Consider the following 19,195-nt stretch of genomic DNA (forward strand, 5'->3'; position numbering starts at 1 on the left):
AGCCATTGAACTGACTAATGACATATCTATCCAACGAGCCATCCACCCAAATATGTAACTATACAAATGCTCACCCAGCTAATCAACAATCTAACTACCCATCCCATTAACCATCTATCAAGGTACCTGCAGAGCTACCCACCTAAGCCTCCAACCACCACTGCCCTCCGTTAGTCATCCATTCATTCTTACATTCGATTAACCACCCATCCAGTTAAGCATCCTTCCATACAGCCAACCAGCCCTCCATGCATCAGTTTATCCATTCTACCAGCCCTCTACCCATCCATTTATTTATCCAACGACCAACTAGCCACCCAGTCCTCGCACCTCAAGTGTACGTAGCTGAACTTGTGTGTGTGTGTGTGTGTGTGTGTGTGTGTGTGTGTGTGTGTGTGTGTGTGTGTGTGTGTGTGTGTGTGTGTGTGTGTATGCACGTATGTATATATGTATGTATGTATGTAAGTATTCACGTCAGTCCATCCATGCATACAGCCACGCACACAGCCAACCACCCAGTGTTCCCACCTGAAGTATAAGCAACAAGTGTAGAATGGTTGGTGTGTGTGTCGCCCTGTTGCTGTCGCTGTCTCAGGGTTTTGGTCCGCGCTGACAGCATGGCCACCAGGGTTGCCTCGCTCGCTGTACCCTAAGGAGAGGAAATAGTGCTTAAGTTATGGCTAAATGCTGTGTGAATAGGGAGAAGTGATGAGTAAACTGTTGGCATATGTTGGTTAGGTTATGCTTTTCCCGTCATGCATGTTCAAAATCAGTGTGGTATATTCGCAGCCACCGACACTGACGGCTTACTTTGGCCTCAGATCAGTGTCATGAGCGTCGTTTGCTGCAGGTCCACCACACTGATTTCCAAAGCCCATGGGGAGAAAATCAGAAGACGCGACAGAACTTTTGATGCTGTCTGTACCACAGGAGCAGTGCCGACTGTACCACAGAGGTAATGCTGTAGGCGTGGTAAGCACACCACGCTGCGTTTTTCACTATTGTTTAAACTCTTCTGGATTTAGTTTTAGCAGGAAGCTCTTGTGTTACTGTACATCATTAGTTGCCACGCCTCAACAGGCGTCTTCGGTCATCCATCAGCACTCAGAGACAAAATACGTGCTTTTGCTGACTCTCCTTACATTACTGAGCATCTTATCGGTGTCTAGGTAACAATTAGAAACGAAATACATGACAAGTGAGTGTAAGTGTGTACAGAGCTTTTAAGGATATGCTTGTGATTTTTAAGGTATTTTGCGAACATGAAAAGACGTGTTGTGATGAATGATCGAACATTATGTAATACATAATAAATATTACACATGTTTCACTTAAAATCGTATCGGTAACACTTGAAAATGTCATATTATTTCTGGTGCTTATATGACTACATTGCAATCAGAGGGGTTGTACGATGGAATTAGTGTATCATGTTGGATTATGGTTGTTGTTTTGGATGATGTAGAGGGGAAGTTCTGAAAGTGGATTAATCTATTCTATCTAAATATCTAGGCTGCTTCCCCCCCAAAAAAGGAAGGTAGCCGAGACAGGACGACACATTCCCAATTTACGCATCCACACACACACGTTCATTCGCATATTAGCCCCAAGGGGAGAAGGGACAGATCCTGTCCGTACCACACCACACGAGGGTCAACTGTGCGGTGCAATCAGCGACATCCGCAGCAGGGCCCGACAGCAGAACTGGTTTACCCCGGCGAATAGTACCGCGACATAATGGACCCATCCCCTTACCCGCACCTGACCTGATCAGCTGATCAGACCAGTTGCGGGAGAATATCCTCTCAGGGCTGCGTCACCATTTATTCATTCACAATTTTTATCCAGTCATTCCTATCACGCGCAGCCACTCTTCCTTGCTGAACAGACATCCCTCTCGCATCCAGCGCTCTTCACACTGTCCATTCATCCTATTCTTGATCTTCCTCTCAGCCTTACACCACTCACATCCGATCCGGTTACCTTTTTCACCAATCGCTCATCATCCATTTTCTCCTTATGCCCAAACCATCGCAATACCCTCCGCACAACTCAGTCAGCCATCTCCCGCACAACTCCAGTTTTCCTTCGCACTTCATTTCTCACTCGATCCATACATGTCACTCCACACATACTCCTCAGACACCTCATCTACATTACATTAAGTAACCAGGAAAATGCCCGTAAATGATAAATACGTGGATTATCTTATTCATTGTGATATATTCTGCCATTTATAAGGTTAGTGTGGCTTCTGAAAAACTTTATATCTCTGTTAAGGACGTAGTTGCTAATATAGTTGACGAGAGATTGCAAGAATATAATGCAAAATACATCAACGGACTGAAGGGACTAAGGACAGGTTGTGGTTAGGTGTTGTTTATAGTAGTGGTAGTAGTGGTAGCTGTAGCAGTAGTAGTGGTAGTAGAAGTTGTAGTAGAAGCAGTAGTAGTAGTAGTAGTAGTAGCAGTAGTAGTAGTAGTAGCAGTAGTAGTAGTAGTAATAATAGTAGTTGTTGTTGTTATTGTTGTATTCCCAGGTTCATCTGAAATGTGAACTCAGTGGACTGGTGCTAAAGCTGTCCTCCTGTAGTCCACCATGCTTCTTTTTGGGGGACTGGGAGAGAAATGAGAAACGTTTGTATAACCGGACAGGAGAGTCGCCCGGTTATAGCAGTGCCACCACATGAAGGCGTCCCTCTCCAGCATCGGCGTTGTTTGTATAGAAATATAGTTAAAGACGGCCCGGGGATTGATAAGGGGTGTCCAGAAGTTGTGATAAATGATGGACAACGCGGTGGAAGGCAATTAGTAACCCCGTGATTCCAGTAACTTTTTTTTTTTTTTTTTTTTTGGTAATTTTTACTACTTTCGGATTATTTTATTCAGTTTATGGAGAGGAATCAGTCTGTGACAGGGCAAATGGAGACTATTTTTAACCCATTAACCCCTTGATTCCAATATTTTTTTTTTCCGGTTATATTTGCTACTTTCTGATTATTTTATTAACTTATGGAGAGGAATCAGTTTGTGACAAGGTGAATGGAGACTATTTCGAAATCACGTTACTATAGATGGTCTTCAAAGGGCATTATAAAAACGTCTGTTGGTAGGAACTGAACTAAAAAGGTCACCGTAACGTAGAAGTTAAAAACAGCTGTATCACTTCGTTGACCAGGAGGTGTAATAATAACCAGTAAATGATCTAAAGGAACGAAGAAGCAACAGATAACAAAAATAACATGGTGGTCTAAATAGTAATAATAACGTGGTGGCCTAAATACCAAAAATAACGTGGTGGCCTAAATAACAATAATAACTTGGTGGCCTAAATAACAAAAATGACGTGGTGGCCTAAATAACAATATTAACCTGGTGGCCTCAATAACAGAAATAATCTAGTTCTTTCGTTCGTTTTGTTTTTAAAGGCTCCAACATGCTTGCATGTGTCGGCCTTGGTCACCTAATGGCGGCTCTCCACGCTGCACGATCTATTGCAGCCTCCCTGTTCAGTCCCTTAACCCTAAGGTCACACTTAATGACCTCGTCCCATGTCTTTCTCGGTCTACCCCTCATAACCCCACCCCCAATATTAACACTTCTCACCTTCATCACCCAATTATCATCCCCCATCCTCTCCACATGTCCAAACCACCTCAATCTACCTCTCCTCATCACAACACCAATACACTCCAGTCCCATCCTACCTCTCAACTCTTCCATTGTAAACCCAGCCCCTCCAGGCCTTGGACGCAGGGACGCACTGCACATCCACCTAATCATTGTCATTTCTGTACGTCTGAGCCGGCGAATATCTTCCTCCTTCACTGCCCAGGTCTCACTGCCATACAGCATTACACTCCTAACACATGCTGCATACAAAGATCCCTTAGCACGTAGGGAGAGCTCTCTCAATGTCAGGAGAGGCAAGAGCTCCCTGAACTTCTTCCAACCACTTCTCACCCTAGCCACAGAGCTAGCTCCAGCCCCACCTCCAGCACACAACATGTCTCCCAAATAACAAAACTCTTCCACACACTCAAGAGATTCACCAGCAAGTTCAATCCTTTCACGTCTGACAATCTCCACCTGCTCACCCCGGCACGCCGTACACATAAAATCAGCATTATCTCGCAGTCTACCTCTGATACCACTACATCTCTTATGCACCCATTTATCACACACACCGCACAAGATGGAATTACTTCCCACGCCCTTGTGGCAAACTGCACATGGCCACTCTCCCTCGTCTTTGACAGTACCGCCACCAACCCTAGATATCATCACTTTTGTTTTATCTGCATTTACCCTTAAACCCTTTTGCCCCATACCATCTCTCCACTTCCTAAACCTTTCCTCTGCCTCCCTTTCATTCTCTGCAGTCAACACTAAATCATCAGCATACAACAACTCCCACGGGAGTCCGTTTCTAAAGTCACGTGGAAGGGCTTCAAGTACCATGATAAACAACATGGGACTCAAGACTGACCCCTGATGCACACCAACATTCACGGAAAACTCATCACTCAAAGCTCCATTCACTCTCACCTGGGTGTGAGCACCCACATACATGGCCATAACCACCCTAACCAGCCACTCCTCCAAGCCAAGCTTTCTCATTGCCCACTTCACCACCTCTCTAGGGACTCTGTCAAAGGCCTTTTCCAAATCAACAAAAACAAAATAAAGATCCCTTCTCCTACCAATATATTTTTCCTGAAGCTGTCGAACAATGAATATGGCATCAGTGGTCCCCCTACCTGGCATGAACCCAAACTGCATCTCATCAATATTCACTCTTTCTCTAATCATACCTTCTAAAACTCTCTCCATTACCTTCATTATCTGATCTAAAAGCTTTATACCTCTATAATTTCCTCTTTCCAGGGCATCACCCTTCCCTTTATACACATTTACAATTACACTCTTCAGCCAATCACGTGGGACAACACACTCATAAATAATCCTATTTATCAGGTCAGTGACTAAACTCACCCCTATATCGCCTGAGGCCTTCAACATTTCGGCAGTCAACCCAGACACACCTGCTGCCTTCCCCACCCTCATCTTGCCTATTGCCTCACTCACAGTAGCAGTATCAATCAAAGGCCAAGGGCCAGACACTGGATCTGCTGGCCCCAAACCTTCCCTGTCCCAGTCAAACTCCTCATTCAACAACCGGTTATAATGCTCTCTCCATGCATCTTTAATATCCTCACTGTTCACCACTACCCTTCCTTCATCATTCTTCACACACTGCTCACCTATGATATCCCGATTATCCATCTTCACCTGACCTGCCACCCTAAATATATTTTTCCTTTCCCCATGATTTAGGTTATCAAGTAATTGTCTCTGTGACTCAGACTTTGCCCTGTATACCTCTCTTCTAGCCCTACGCTTGGCAGCCAAATATTCCTCTTTGCTACCACCCTTCTTCCATTCCCGGAAAAGCCTTCTTTTCTCCTTAATTGCAGCTTCTACACCCTCATCCCACCACCAAGTTACTTTATGTCTTGGTGGTCCTCTTGTCCAGCCGCATGTTACATCAGTAACTCTCAAGAAATTGTTCTTGAGGGCTCTGTACTGTACATTAACGCCTCTGTCTACGGCTCCCTGTTCAGCCACCACTCTCCTAAACTCGCTATAGAAGGCATCCCTTACTACTTGGTTTTTCAGCTTCCATATTTTCCTCCTAGGTACATAAGTCCTCTTTTTCATCACTTGTTCTTTAAGCACCATATCACAAATCAACAGTTTGTGCTGCTGCACACACTCCTCACTTCCTATAACTTTAACATCCCTCACTAACCTCCTATCGGCCCTCCTAACCAGAAAATAATCTATCTGACTGCTATTTCCCCCAGACTCATACGTAATTAACCTACTGTCTCTTTTCCTAAAATATGTGTTGCACACAATCATATCCGTTGCCTCTCCAAACTCGAATATCCTTTCCCCTTCTGCATTCCTTAGACCATACTGAACTAAAAAGGTCACCGTAACGTAGAAGTTAAAAACAGCTGTATCACTTCGTTGACCAGGAGGTGTAATAACAACCAGTAAATGATCTAAAGGAACGAAGAAGCAACAGATAACAAAAATAACATGGTGGTCTAAATAGTAATAATAACGTGGTGGTCTAAATACCAAAAATAACGTGGTGGCCTAAATAACAATAATAACTTGGTGGCTTAAATAACAAAAATGACGTGGTGGCCTAAATAACAATAATAACCTGGTGGCCTCAATAACAGAAATAATCTAGTGGCCTAAATAACAATAATAACTGCTCTAAATAACAATAATAACGTGGTGGCCTAAATAACAATCATAACTGATCTAAATAACAATAATAACCTGGTGGTCTAAATAACAGTAATAACGTGGTGGCTTGAAGAACAACAACTGATCTACTGTAAATAACAAAAATAACGGTGGCCTAAATAACAACAATAACGTGGTGACGTAAACAAGAGATAATAACTGAGTGCTATATTACCTGAATAACACCCCCGCCCTTTCCACCAGAAGCTGCGAGGAAATGTTGTGGCAAACCCAGCAGTTGTCCCAGCCAGTCCATCATCACCACCTCCAACTCTGTGCAGGCAGGAGACGATATCTACGAGGGAAGAAGGGTTGTGTTAGGCGTGGGTGTGAAGGGGAAGTAGGGGTGAGGGAGTGAAGGGGAAGGAGTAGGGGTGAGGGAGTGAAGGGGAAGGAGTAGGGGTGAGGGAGTGAAGGGGAAGGAGTAGGGGTGGGGGAGTGAAGGGGAAGGAGTAGGGGTGGGGGAGTGAAGGGGAAGGAGTAGGGGAGGGGAGTGAAGGGGAAGGCTTAGATGTGGGGGAGTGAAGGGAAAGGAGTAGGGATGGGGGAGTGAAGGGGAAGGAGTAGGGATGGGGGAATGAAGGGGAAGGAGTAGGGGTGGGGGAGTGAAAGGGAAGGGGTAGGGATGGGGAGTGAAGGGGAAGGAGTAGCGATGGGGGAGTGAAGGGGAAGGAGTAGGGATGACGGAGTGAAGGGGAAGGAGTAAGGGTGGGGGAGTGAAGGGAAAGGAGTAGGGGTTGGGAGTGAAGGGGAAGGAGTAGGGGTGGGGGAGTGAAGGGGAAGGAGTAGGGGTGGGGGACCGAAGGGGGAGGGAGCTGGGCAATGGGGATGTGCGAGACGCAGGAGGTGGCAGATGGGTGAGGGGAAGGCAGGGGGAAAGTAGTAGAGGGGGTTAGAGGAAGGCAGGGGGAGTAAGGGGGTGGCTGTTGGGTGAGGGTGAGGCAGGGGGAGGCATGAGTGTGGTTAAGTAGGAAGTAGATTGTTTATTACCATTTACTTTAACCAGGCTGCTTAATACACTGCATTCCATTAACCCTTACACGAAGAAACACCACTCCTTAGCTAAATAAAATAGTCTGGCGTTAGATGGAACAGAGCTGGGAGCAAGGCAGTGGAATGACATTGAACAGGGCGACGTGGAGGCGATTTGTTTGTTGCCACCCCTTACTGGATTGAGGCGTCTGGCAATAGGTAGATAAAGAGATAGACCTATACTAACATACTAAACAGTACACTATTTTCTATCCCTAAACTACCATTAACTATCCTAACATACTAAACATTACACTGACTCATTTTCTTTCCTAACATACTAAACAGTACACTGACTCATTTTCTTTCCCTAAGCTACCAGTAAGTATCCTCTCTCTCTCTCTCTCTCTCTCTCTCTCTCTCTCTCTCTCTCTCTCTAATCCATCAGTCTCTTACCCAGGTGAATCCTATACATCCGATGGCGTCACTCAGCATATCTGCAAGTATGGCGGGGTAGCTGTTGGCGGTGGGGAAGTAGGCGTGGAACTGAGGGGAGTGCCAGTGGGTCACCTGGGGAAAGTACAATATATGGAGAGACAGACTGACAAACGAGGAAGTAAAGGAGCGTTGAGGTGTGGATGTGGATGTGATAGAAAGCGTTTGGAGAAATGCACTGAAGTAGTTTGACCATATGGAAAGGATGGAGAGTGACAGACTAATGATGAGAGTGTATGTGAGTAAGTTGCAGGAGGGGGAGAGGAAGGGGGAGGCCGAGGATTAGATGGAGGGATGGGGTGGAAATATATGAAAGAGGAGTGTGTACGTTGGAGGAGGGCAGAGTAATGGCAGGAGACAGGACGACTTGGAGGCAATTTGTTTGTGGCCATCCCTTACGGGGTTAAGGCGTCTGACTATAGAAAGACTGAATTAATGTGGCTACAGTATCACTAGATCATAAACACGCACCTCCAAGACCCACGCCACCATCACCTCCAACACCTGATACATCCCTTCCTACAAAAAACAAGGAAACATATATCACTACGCAAACATAAGTCACTAAACACCAACACTCACTGAGTCTAAAAAACAACCATCTCAACGTTGGCAGTCCTTTCTATTCAATCACAAAGGAACGCTCCTCACTCCAGAACAGGCACGTAACATTATCAAGACAACAAAAGACTCCACAAGCACAGGACCAGACGGCATGAACGACCTACACGTCAAACAAATAAGACCTCAAGGCATCCAAGCCCTGACAAACATCAACAACTACTCAGACGCACACTGCAGTATTCCCAGTATTTGGAGACAATGAACAGTTATCACTATAGGCTACTTCAACCAAACAAGGATCCAACACTCCCCTCATCGTAGACCCATAACACCACTTGACACACCATACAAAATAAATGAACCGCCTCATTATCAACACAGTCACACCCCTTGTCCCCCTTGCTCCTTCACAATACCTAATTGGCTAATCTCACAACAAGCATCAGACGGCATAAGCTCCACGATATTATACCCTCTACAAACACCTTATTGACAAATCTCACACAACGAGCAACGGACGGCATCAATTTCGCGACACCTACAAAACGTGCACATACCACAGCAACAGATATTCAGAAAGTTGTCAGTGCCATACCCCGTCGCAAACTAATCACGAAGGTATCCCACTGAAACATGGCAAACAGTACCAAACACTGACTCGCAGACTACTTGTCACTCACACTATCTAAAAGGACTGTAGCGTATTTGGTGACTTCCCAAACATGGCATGGAAGCTGTACAATCAAAGACAAAAGTCGTGTCGTGAAATTTGGTTAAAACATTTGCTGAAAGGCTCAGGTTTTGGTGCACTCTGTTTTGTGTCACAAGGAAGGTTGTCTCTTAACCTTGCCCTTTATCCTTGCCAATGCTTCTCCTCCCTGCCACTTTTTTTTTTTTTTTCACCACGGAGTGGCCCTGAAATAAATGTTGATAACATTGGGTTGGAAGGAATTGGAGAGTGAGGAAGAGGTCCATCCCTGGTAAAAATAGTAAAACCTCACATCGATGAAAATTTCTTACGCGAACCCTCACTGGTGATGGATTTTACTGTAGCAATGCAGTACATTCCAAGCAAAGACCAACAAGGTTCTCGGATGGTTGATACTAGCACATCGTTTATAATATGCTAGGCAAGGAAACACAAATGCCACTTATTCTACTTATTTCTGAGGACATACTAACATAGGCCAAAAACTCGGCTCTCTGGTGTGTCTCATACATGATTTTCTTGGTGAATGGTGCACCTGTATTTGTGAATAATTTTACTCTTAAATGTTGTGTGAATTCTAACCCTTTGCCGGCCATTTCACACCATCTTATACAAGTATATATCTAATCCCTACGGTTGAAATGGGATGCCACGCTCACAAAGCATCTTTTGTCAAATGGCCAGATTTTCAAAACACGACCTTTGACTACCTCTCTCACTAGAGAGTGTCTGAGTGTCTAAGTTGACACAGGCTGCCAGGTTTGTGAAATGACAGCAGGACTTCCTGGGATCCATCTACAGGGGCTGTGGATAAGGCATGGCAACTATCGTGGCTGTTTATATTGGTACTCTTGGGTTTTTATTAGCATTGCTTGGAATCGTTTTGGGGCAGGAGACACAGCTTTATCCTTAGAGTTAAGTGAATTGTGACCAGTAATTATATGAATCATGTAACCATCTGTATTATGGAGAAGCTTCTTAAGACCATGGACAGTTGTCAATATCTCTTCCTCAGTTTGTGCATAGTTCTTTTCTGTCTTACTTAATGACCTACTGCCAAAGGCTATAAGTTTTCCTTCCTGCAAAAGCACTGAGCAGAGTTCAAAATAATTCAGTAACATCATTCTCAGTGTTAGCTCTTGATACGGCCTTAGGACACCAGCATGGAAGTAACAACACCCCTTGCCTTAGACTACCGGTAAAAGCAATACGTTTTCCTCCCTGCACAAACACTGAGCAGAGTTCTCAGTCCTGATCCTTAATACGGCATCACAAACATTAAGCAGGAATTTGGGCATATGACTCACCATGCCTAAGGATATCCTAAGGGTAGGTTTGGAAACTGGAAGCAGCAGCCATTGGAATCCACTGCTGAACATAGGCCTCCCCCAACCTTCTCCACGAATTCATTGATCGAGCCAATCTCTACCAGGTTTTGTCTGCAAACGTCTCTGTCTCATTCTTCACCTTTCTGATGTGTAATATTGGCAGTATCGAGTGACCCAGTCAGCAGGGCTATATAAAAGGTAGGGCTGGTCGGGATGTACCCTGGGGCTCCCCTACAAAAGGGGCCCACACAAGACAGAGCGAATACTGGTCTTGGAAATTTCATGTTCCTATAATAATAATAATAATAATAATAATAATAAAAAAACAGCGGAAACTGCTTCTCGTGTAGTCTAGAATTGTATAATATATTGTGATGTATTGGGGTAAAAAGGAGTAAAGTGTGACATACTGCAGTACACTACAGTGCACTAATATAATATTGTGTAGTGTAATATACGGTAGTCTATAATGTGGCGTGGTACAGTTCCACCCGCGATGTGATGACCCTCTTAGTGTCGGCCAAAATGTCCTATTAACCTCTTTGCGCCCCGTGTCCTTAATATGGGACGGATCTGGGCTTTTTCAAAAATTAAAACAGAAGGGAACCCCCGGGTAGGGACCTATGAGCTTCGCGACTATGAGCCGACAGGCAGAGGGCGATTAGTCTAGCACCCTTCCAGCAAAATCCCTCGCACAGCGACTCTGGGAACTAAGGGGTTAATTGTCGGGTGTGGTGTTGTGGTATGATATAGTACAGCAGCATGGAGCGTGTTACAACTTACATTATAGTTTAGCACACTCTTACCTTCGGAATGATGACCTTTTCAATGTCGGTCATAATGTCCTGCTAACTGCGGGGAGTGTTGGTGTAGTGTAGTGTAGTACAGTACAGCAGCGTGGTTTAGTGCATTATAGCTTAGTTCAGACTCACCCCCGGCATGATGACTCTCTCAATATCGGCCATAATGTCCTGCCAGGTATCCGGTGTATCTGGAGCGGCAGACGGCAGCAGAGGACGCAGGTACCCCGGCTGTACCTCTGGTAACACACGCCTGTAACACAGCACAACACAAAATCACCCCTGGCAACACGTGCCTGCAACACAACAATGTAACTAACTCCAGTACTTGTTTATTACCTCATTTTTAGTATCATACGTCTGCAAGACAACACAAAAAGCACAATAAATAAATAAATCCAGTATCTACTTGTACTGGCACCAGTCATACAAGCTGCACCTCTGACAACACATGCCTACAGCACATTAAGTAATCAACATATTACGTGGATCACTCATTGTTGTATCCACCCAAGTGAAAACTCTATACAGTATAATCATGCTGATTAGACAGGTACCACAGTAAATCTCAGTTGTGCCTGATGTCGAAATGAGACTACACAATCAAGCAACAGGCAAACCATGCAAATAAAACAGTATACCTCACCTCTGCCTGATGTTGGTGAGGTAGTCCACAATGTAGTCAGCCATCTCACGGGCCGCGGTTCGGAACTCCTCACCTTCCATCCTTTCGCTGGGTACCTGTATGCAGGTCAGGCCAATTTTAATCAGACTGTTAAGACCTTCTTTGTTAGTCTAGTTCTTGGGTAGGGAATTGCTGAGGGGAATGCGTTATGGTTCAAGTCCATGAGATGATCGGAAGTTTTTTTTATCGTGTAAAACGTAGGTTAGTTACCCTTAAATCTCCAAGTGTTCTAAACTACCATGGCCTAGCCTAGAGCTCCTATGCTCCACAAGAGCAATATGGGACTGGCAGTTACTTAGTTACTTTATTTATTTAGGCCATTTATTCATACTTTTGACTGGGTAGGTCACAAACTTTTTGCAAACCAGCTTCGTTGCTTCCACGAGACACAGGGAACACTTGGGGTTGGTTATATGATTACCACCCACGTACTATTTGGTTTCCTGGTTTACAAGCAGCTATTTTGACGTATCGCTCATTGTTGAGTCATCTCGGGGTAGCTCTACCCTTGGTGACTGTATGACAGCTGAGGGGAATATGTGGAGTGACGTGGGTAAATAAACAATTGAGAAAGTTAAAGAGCGTTGGCATGTTGTGGTGGTTGTGCTGGAAAGTGTTACTAGTGTGTTAAGATGGTTTGGTTCGTGTGGAGGGAAGGTAGAATGAGAGCCTGACGAGGAGAATGTATGTCAGTGAGGTGGAGCAGGAGGGAGGGAGGGGAGACGAGGATGTGGCAGGACCCTGGAAAGACGGCATGGGGCCCTAGTGCCAAAGAACGTCATGGGTCCTAACCCTTCGTCTGTACTCAGTAGTTGTAGTAATAGTAGTTGTACTAGTAATGATAATAATAATAATAATAATAATAGTAATAATAATAATAATAATAATAATAATAATAATAATAATAATAAATCATTGTTCATCCCTCCAGTCAGATGAGATTTTAAAACTTTATTCATGCACCTTTCGACAACTTTACTCAACTTAACGAGAAAAATCAGGTTGTGAAGAAGTTAATGAAGACTTGTCTCATAATTAATTGGTTTCTTCAGGGTTTAAGAAATCGTCTGAAGGCAGCCGATACAAAATGAAAAATGACGTCATCAGAGTGAAGGGGTTAATCCTGATCTGATATATTTTATGCGTTGTGTGCGAGACGATGATCAGTTTAATCGTGTGTGTAGGTAATCATCTATCTGTGTATCTATTGAAAGACGCCTTAATCCCATACGGGGTGGCCACAAACAAATCTCCTCCACGTCACCCTGTCCCCTGCCATTTCACTGCCATGCCCCCAATTCACCCCCCCCCTCTCTCATAGACCTCTCCACTCCATCCCTCCATCTCATCCTTGGCCTTCCCCTCCCTCTCTTCCCCTCCACTTCACTCACATACACTTTCCTCTTCAGTCTCTCACTCTCCATCCTCTCCACATGGCCAAACCACCTCAGTGTGTTTCTCCTAACGCTTCCTATCACATCCACATCCACACCACAACGCTCCTTCATATACTCATTAGTTAATCTGTCTCTCCATGTGACTCCGCAGGCTCCTCTCATTTCCACAGCTCTCACTCTTGACTTGTGTCCCTCCAACAACGTCCAAGCTTCATTTCCACACGTTAGAGTTGGTATCACAATACTGTCATGTAATAACTTTTTCACTTCAATGATCACTTCCCTGTTTCTTATCATTGCTTTCAAGGAACCAGCAGCCTTTCTTCCTTGTTGTACCCTTTCAAGCACTTCGCCCTCCAAACTTCCATCCTTACTCATCACACTACCCAAGTACTTAAAAATGTACTCACATTTTCCATTTCCTCCTCATCCAACCTCACTGTACATTCACTGACTTCACCTCTCTCTAAGACCATAATTTTACTCTTCCCTACATTCACCTTTAGAGTCCGTTTCTTACACATTGTCCCAACTTCATCCATCAAGCCTTGCAGCTCCCCTTCATCTTCACTTAACAACACAGTATCATCTGCAAACAATAGTACAGGAAGTTTCTAAACACTGCCCTCTCTCACTAGGGCCACTCCAACATTCACTGCCCTACCTTGTATCTCTTATATAACCACATCCATATACAGATTGAAGAACCATGGAGACATGATACATCCCAGTTTCAACCCAACCTTCAAATAGAAAAACTCACTCAATTCACTATCCACACGCACTAGCTGCAGCCTTAGCACCATCATACGTACTCTTCACAGCATTCAGCAACTTCCCATCTACTCCATATATTCTTAATACTTTCCACAATCCTTGTCTATCCACCCTGTCATATGTTTTCTCCAAATCCATGAAGGCCACATACAACTTCTATCCCTGCTCTAGAAACTTTTCCACTAAAGCTCTAAGAATGAATATATGATCTACACAACCTCTTCCCTTCCTAAAGCCTCCCTGTTCTTCTCCAACTAATTCCACTGTTATTTCCCTAACTCTGTCAGTAAGTATCCTACCATACACTTTTCCTATTATACTAAGAAGACAAATGCCCCTATGATTACCACACACTTCTTTTTCCCCTTTCCCTTTGTTCTGGGGAATAATTATTATACTTGACTTCCAATCCTCCGGGACTCTACCATCCTCCCAGGCCAATCTGCACATCTTCCACATCCATTCTATTACTATCTCTCCCCCATGCTTCAGCATTTCACCACACACTCCATCAATTTCTGGTTCTTTCCTCATTTTGACTTTCTTCATTGCTTCCACAACTTCCATCCTACTAATATCTTCGTATCTTCTCACCTCCCTCCTTCTCCCAGCCATTCCCCAGCCACTTGTACTCGCATTCCTTCCATCCTCTATGTTCAACAATTCCTTAAAGTGTTCTCTCTATCTGCTTACTTTTTCTCCCTTCTCCACTAGTAATCTACCATTATTATCTTTCACTCCCCTGCTAACTTCACTGCCACCCTGTCTTACTCGCTTCACCTCTTTCCAGAACATTTTCTTACAGTCCCTCCACTTTACACTCAAATTCCTTCCAAATTCCTCATCCACTCTCTTCTTACTCTCTCTTACTAATCTTTTCACCTCTCTCTTCCTTTCTACATATAACTCTCTCTTCTGCCTCTCAACTTCTTCCATGCTCCTATTTCTCATCCATTCTTTATGTGCTTTTTTCTTTTGTACCACAGCCTGTCTCACCTCTTCATTCCACCGTGCTGTTCCTTGCACTCTCTTTCGTCTTGTCTTCACCCCACGCACCATATCACATGCTGCACATATTTCTTCTGTGAATATCTTGCACACACCTTCCACGTCCCCCATCTGCTCCAGTTCATATTTACCCAATCGTTCCTCCATTTCTACCTTATCTTCCGCCTTTTTCTCATCCTCTTGTAACCTTTCCACCCTCCTTACAACTATTCCTTCTTCCCGTCCTTCCCTTCTTCTATTTCTCCATTTTACTTGGACCTTGATTCTGACCACCACCAAGTAGTAGTCAGACAGTCCACTCCCCCAACCTCTATATGCTCTTGCATCCATTACACATCTTCGCGTCCATTCATCCACAGACACATAATCAATCATTGTCTTCCTTTCATTCAGTTCACCATTCACCCTTCTCATCACTCACCATGTATACCTGTGGATCGTTTTGTGCCTTTAGAGGGTATTGGCTATCACCAACCCCCTCCCGGCACAAATGTCCACTAAAGGACTGCCATTCTCATCTGTCTCAACAGGCACACCCCACTCACCAACGACGCCATCCACCTTCACATTCCCTACTTTACCATTCATATCACCAATCAAAAACATTCCTTTCAAACTTTTCCATGCACACTTCCACATTTGTCCAGAATTCTTCTCTTACTCTGCTTGCACGATCTTGTGTAGATAATCGTGTGTGTGGATAATCATGTGTGTGGATAATCATGTGTCTGAGTAATCATGTGTGTGGGTAATCATGTGTGTGGATAATCAAGTGTGTGGATAATCATGTTTGTTGATAATCATGTGTGTGGGTAATCATGTGTGTGGATAATCATTTGTGTGGGTAATCATGTGTGTGGGTAATCACGTGTGTGGGTAATCACGTGTGTGGGTAAGCGTGTGTATATGTAATCATGTATGTGGGTAATCATGTGTGTGGGTAATCATGCACGTTGATAATCACGTGTGTGGGTAATCATGTGTCGGGGTAATCATGTATGTTGATAATCATGTGTGTGGATAATCGTGTGTGTGGATAATTATGTATGTTGATAGATGAGAATGGCAGTGCGTTAGTGGACACTTTTGCCGGGAGGGGGTTGGTGATAGCCAATACCTTCTTCAGGCACAAAATGATCCACAGGTATACATGGCGAGTGATGAGAAGAGTGGGTGAACTGAACGAAAGGAAGGCGATGATTGATTATGTGTGTGTGGATGAAAGGATGCGAAGATGTGTAATGGATGCAAGAGCATATAGAGGTTGGGGGAGTGGACTTTCTGACGACTACTTGGTGGTGGCCAGTATCAAGATCCAAGCAAGATGGAGAAATAGTTGAAGGGAAGGACGGGAAGAAGGACTAGTTGTGAGGAGAGTGGAAAGGTTACAAGAGGATGAGAAAATGGCAGAATATAAGAGAGAAGTAGCGAAACGATTGGGTAAATATGAACTGTAGCAGATGGGGGACGTGGAAGGTGTGTGCAAGATATTCACAGAAGAAATATGTGCAGCATGTGATATGGTGTGTGGGGTGAAGACAAGACGAAAGAGAGTGCAAGGAACAGCACGGTGGAATGAAGAGGTGAGACAGGCTGTGGCACAAAAGAAAAAAGCATATAAAGAATGGATGAGAATAGGGGCGTGGAAGAAGTTGAGAGGCAGAAGAGAGAGTTATATGTAGAAAGGAAGAGAGATGTGAAAAGATTAGTAAGAGAGAGTAAGAAGAGAGTGGATGAGGAATTTGGAAGGAATTTGAGTGTAAAGTGGAGGGACTGTAAGAAAATGTTCTGGAAAGAGGTGAAGCGAGTAAGACAGGGTGGCAGTGAAGTTAGCAGGGGAGTGAAAGATAATAATGGTAGATTACTAGTGGAGAAGGGAGAAAAAGTGAGCAGATGGAGAGAACACTTTAAGGAATTGTTGAACATAGAGGATGGAAGGAATGCGAGTATAAGTGGCTGGGGAATGGCTGGGAGAAGGAGGGAGGTGAGAAGACAGGAAGAAATCAGTAGGATGGAAGTTGTGGAAGCAATGAAGAAAGTTAAATTGGGGAAAGCCCCAGAAATTGATGGAGTGTGTGGTGAAATGCTGAAGCATGGGGGAGAGATAGTAGTAGAATGGATGTGGAAGATGTGCAGATTGGCCTGGGAGGAAGGTAGAGTCCCGGAGGATTGGAAGTCAGGTATAATTATTCCCTTGTACAAAGGAAAAGGGGAAAAAGAAGTGTGTGGTAATCATAGGGGCATTTGTCTTCTTAGTGTTAGAGGAAAAGTGTGTGGTAGGATACTTATTGACAGAGTTAGGGAAAGAACAGAGGAATTCGTTGGAGTAGAACAGGGAGGCTTTAGGAAGGGGAGAGGTTGTGTAGATCATATATTCATTCTTAGATCTTTAGTGGAAAAGTTTCTAGAGAAGGGAAAGATGTTGTATGCGGCCTTCATGGATTTGGAGAAAGCATATGACAGGGTGGATAGACAAGGATTGTGGAAAGTATTAAGAATATATGGAGTAGATGGGAAATTGTTAAATGCTGTGAAGAGTATGTATGATGGTGCTAAGGCTGCAGTGCGTGTGGATGGTGAACTGAGTGAATTTTTCTCTTTGAAGGTTGGGTTGAAACAAGGATGTCATGTCTCCATGGTTCTTCAATCTGTACATGGATGGAGTAATAAAAGAGGTACAAGGTAGGGCAGTGGATGTTGGAGTGGCCCTGGTGAGAGTGGGTAGTGTTTGGAAACTCCCTGTACTGTTGTTTGCAGATGATGCTGTGTTGTTGAGTGAAGACGAAGGGGAGCTGCAAGGCTTGGTGGATGAGTTTGGGAAGGTGTGTAAGAAACGAAATCTAAAGGTGAATGTAGGGAAGAGTTAAGTGATGGTCTTTGAGAGAGGTGAAGTCAGTGAATGTACAGTGAGGTTGGATGGTGAGGAAATGGAAAATGTGAGTACGTTTAAGTACTTGGGCAGTGTGATGAATAAGGATGGAAGTTTGGGGAGTGAAGTGCTTGACAGGGTACAGCAAGGAAGAAAGGCTGCTGGTTCCTTGAAAACAGTGATAAGAAACAGGGAAGTGAGCATGGAAGTGAGAAAGTTACTACATGACAGTATTGTGATACCAGCTCTAACGTATGGAAGTAAAGCTTGGACGTTGTTGGAAGGACACAAGTCAAGAGTGAGAGCAGTGGAAATGAGTTATTTAAGAGAAGCCTGTGGAGTCACATGGAGAGACAGACAGACAAATGAGGATATAAAGGAGCAAGCTTTGAGGTGTGGATGTGGATGTGATAAGAAGCATTAGGAGGAACACACTGAGGTGGTTTGGCCATGTGGAGAGGATGGAGGGTGAGAGACTGACGAGGAGAGTGTATGTGAGTGAGGTGGAGGGGGGGAGAGGGAGGGGGAGGCCGAGGATGAGATGGAGGGATGAGGTGGAGAGGTATATGAGAGAGGGGGGTGTGAGTTGGGAGCAGAGCAGTGAAATGGCGGGGGACAGGGCGACGTGGAGGCGATTTTTTTGTGGTCACCCCGTACGGGATATAGGCGTCTGGCAATAGATAGATAGATAGATAATCATGGGTGTGGATAATCATGGGTGTGGATAATCATGTGTGTGGATAATTATGTATGTTGACAATCATGTGTGTGGATAATCATGTGTGTGGGTAATCATATGTGGATACTCGTGTGTGTAGGTAATCATGTGTGTGGATAATCATGTGTGTAGATAATCATGTGTGTGGATAATCATGTGTGAAGGTAACTATGTGTGTGGATAATCATGTATGTGGATAATCATGTGTCTTGTCATGTGTCTAGGTAAATATTTGGTTGGTTAAGTGTAGGTTTTGTAAGGTTAGGTCTTGGTTGACTGGGTTAAGTCATTACAGGTTGTTAGGTCGTGTTAGGGTAGGTCAGGTCATCATGGGTTAGGTCTAGTTTGATTTGATTAGGTTAGGTCAGGTCAGGCCTAACTAAGTCAAATTAGGTTATGTGTATGTTAGGAAATTTGTGGTAGTATTATACACTTAGTTCAGATCATATTAGGTAAAGATAGGGCAGGCACACCAAATCCTAGTTTTTATAAAAATCACTAAACTTACTCAACAGATCTGTGTAATAAACTAACCTCTCTCCAGGGA

The 19,195-nt window shown here is 44.2% G+C and overlaps 1 protein-coding gene across 1 annotated transcript in view; it reads right to left on the reverse strand.

Annotated features, from left to right (window-relative positions):
* Window positions 1–11,920, reverse strand: part of Ddc (aromatic-L-amino-acid decarboxylase) — a 30,748-nt gene extending 18,828 nt beyond the window's left edge. The window contains exons 1-5 of the mRNA XM_080274825.1: window positions 11,841–11,920; window positions 11,327–11,447; window positions 7,755–7,868; window positions 6,502–6,621; window positions 529–649 (exon numbers count right to left, since the gene is read on the reverse strand). Of these exons, the coding sequence (XP_080130951.1) occupies window positions 529–649; window positions 6,502–6,621; window positions 7,755–7,868; window positions 11,327–11,447; window positions 11,841–11,920 (556 nt within the window). The remainder of the gene's footprint in view (window positions 1–528; window positions 650–6,501; window positions 6,622–7,754; window positions 7,869–11,326; window positions 11,448–11,840) is intronic.
* Window positions 11,921–19,195: the final 7,275 nt, after the last annotated feature.

This window comes from Coenobita brevimanus, chromosome 59 (genome assembly GCF_032717465.1).
Source record: "Coenobita brevimanus isolate Jiangsu-jjx chromosome 59, ASM3271746v2, whole genome shotgun sequence".
NCBI classification, from domain to species: Eukaryota; Metazoa; Arthropoda; class Malacostraca; order Decapoda; family Coenobitidae; genus Coenobita; species Coenobita brevimanus.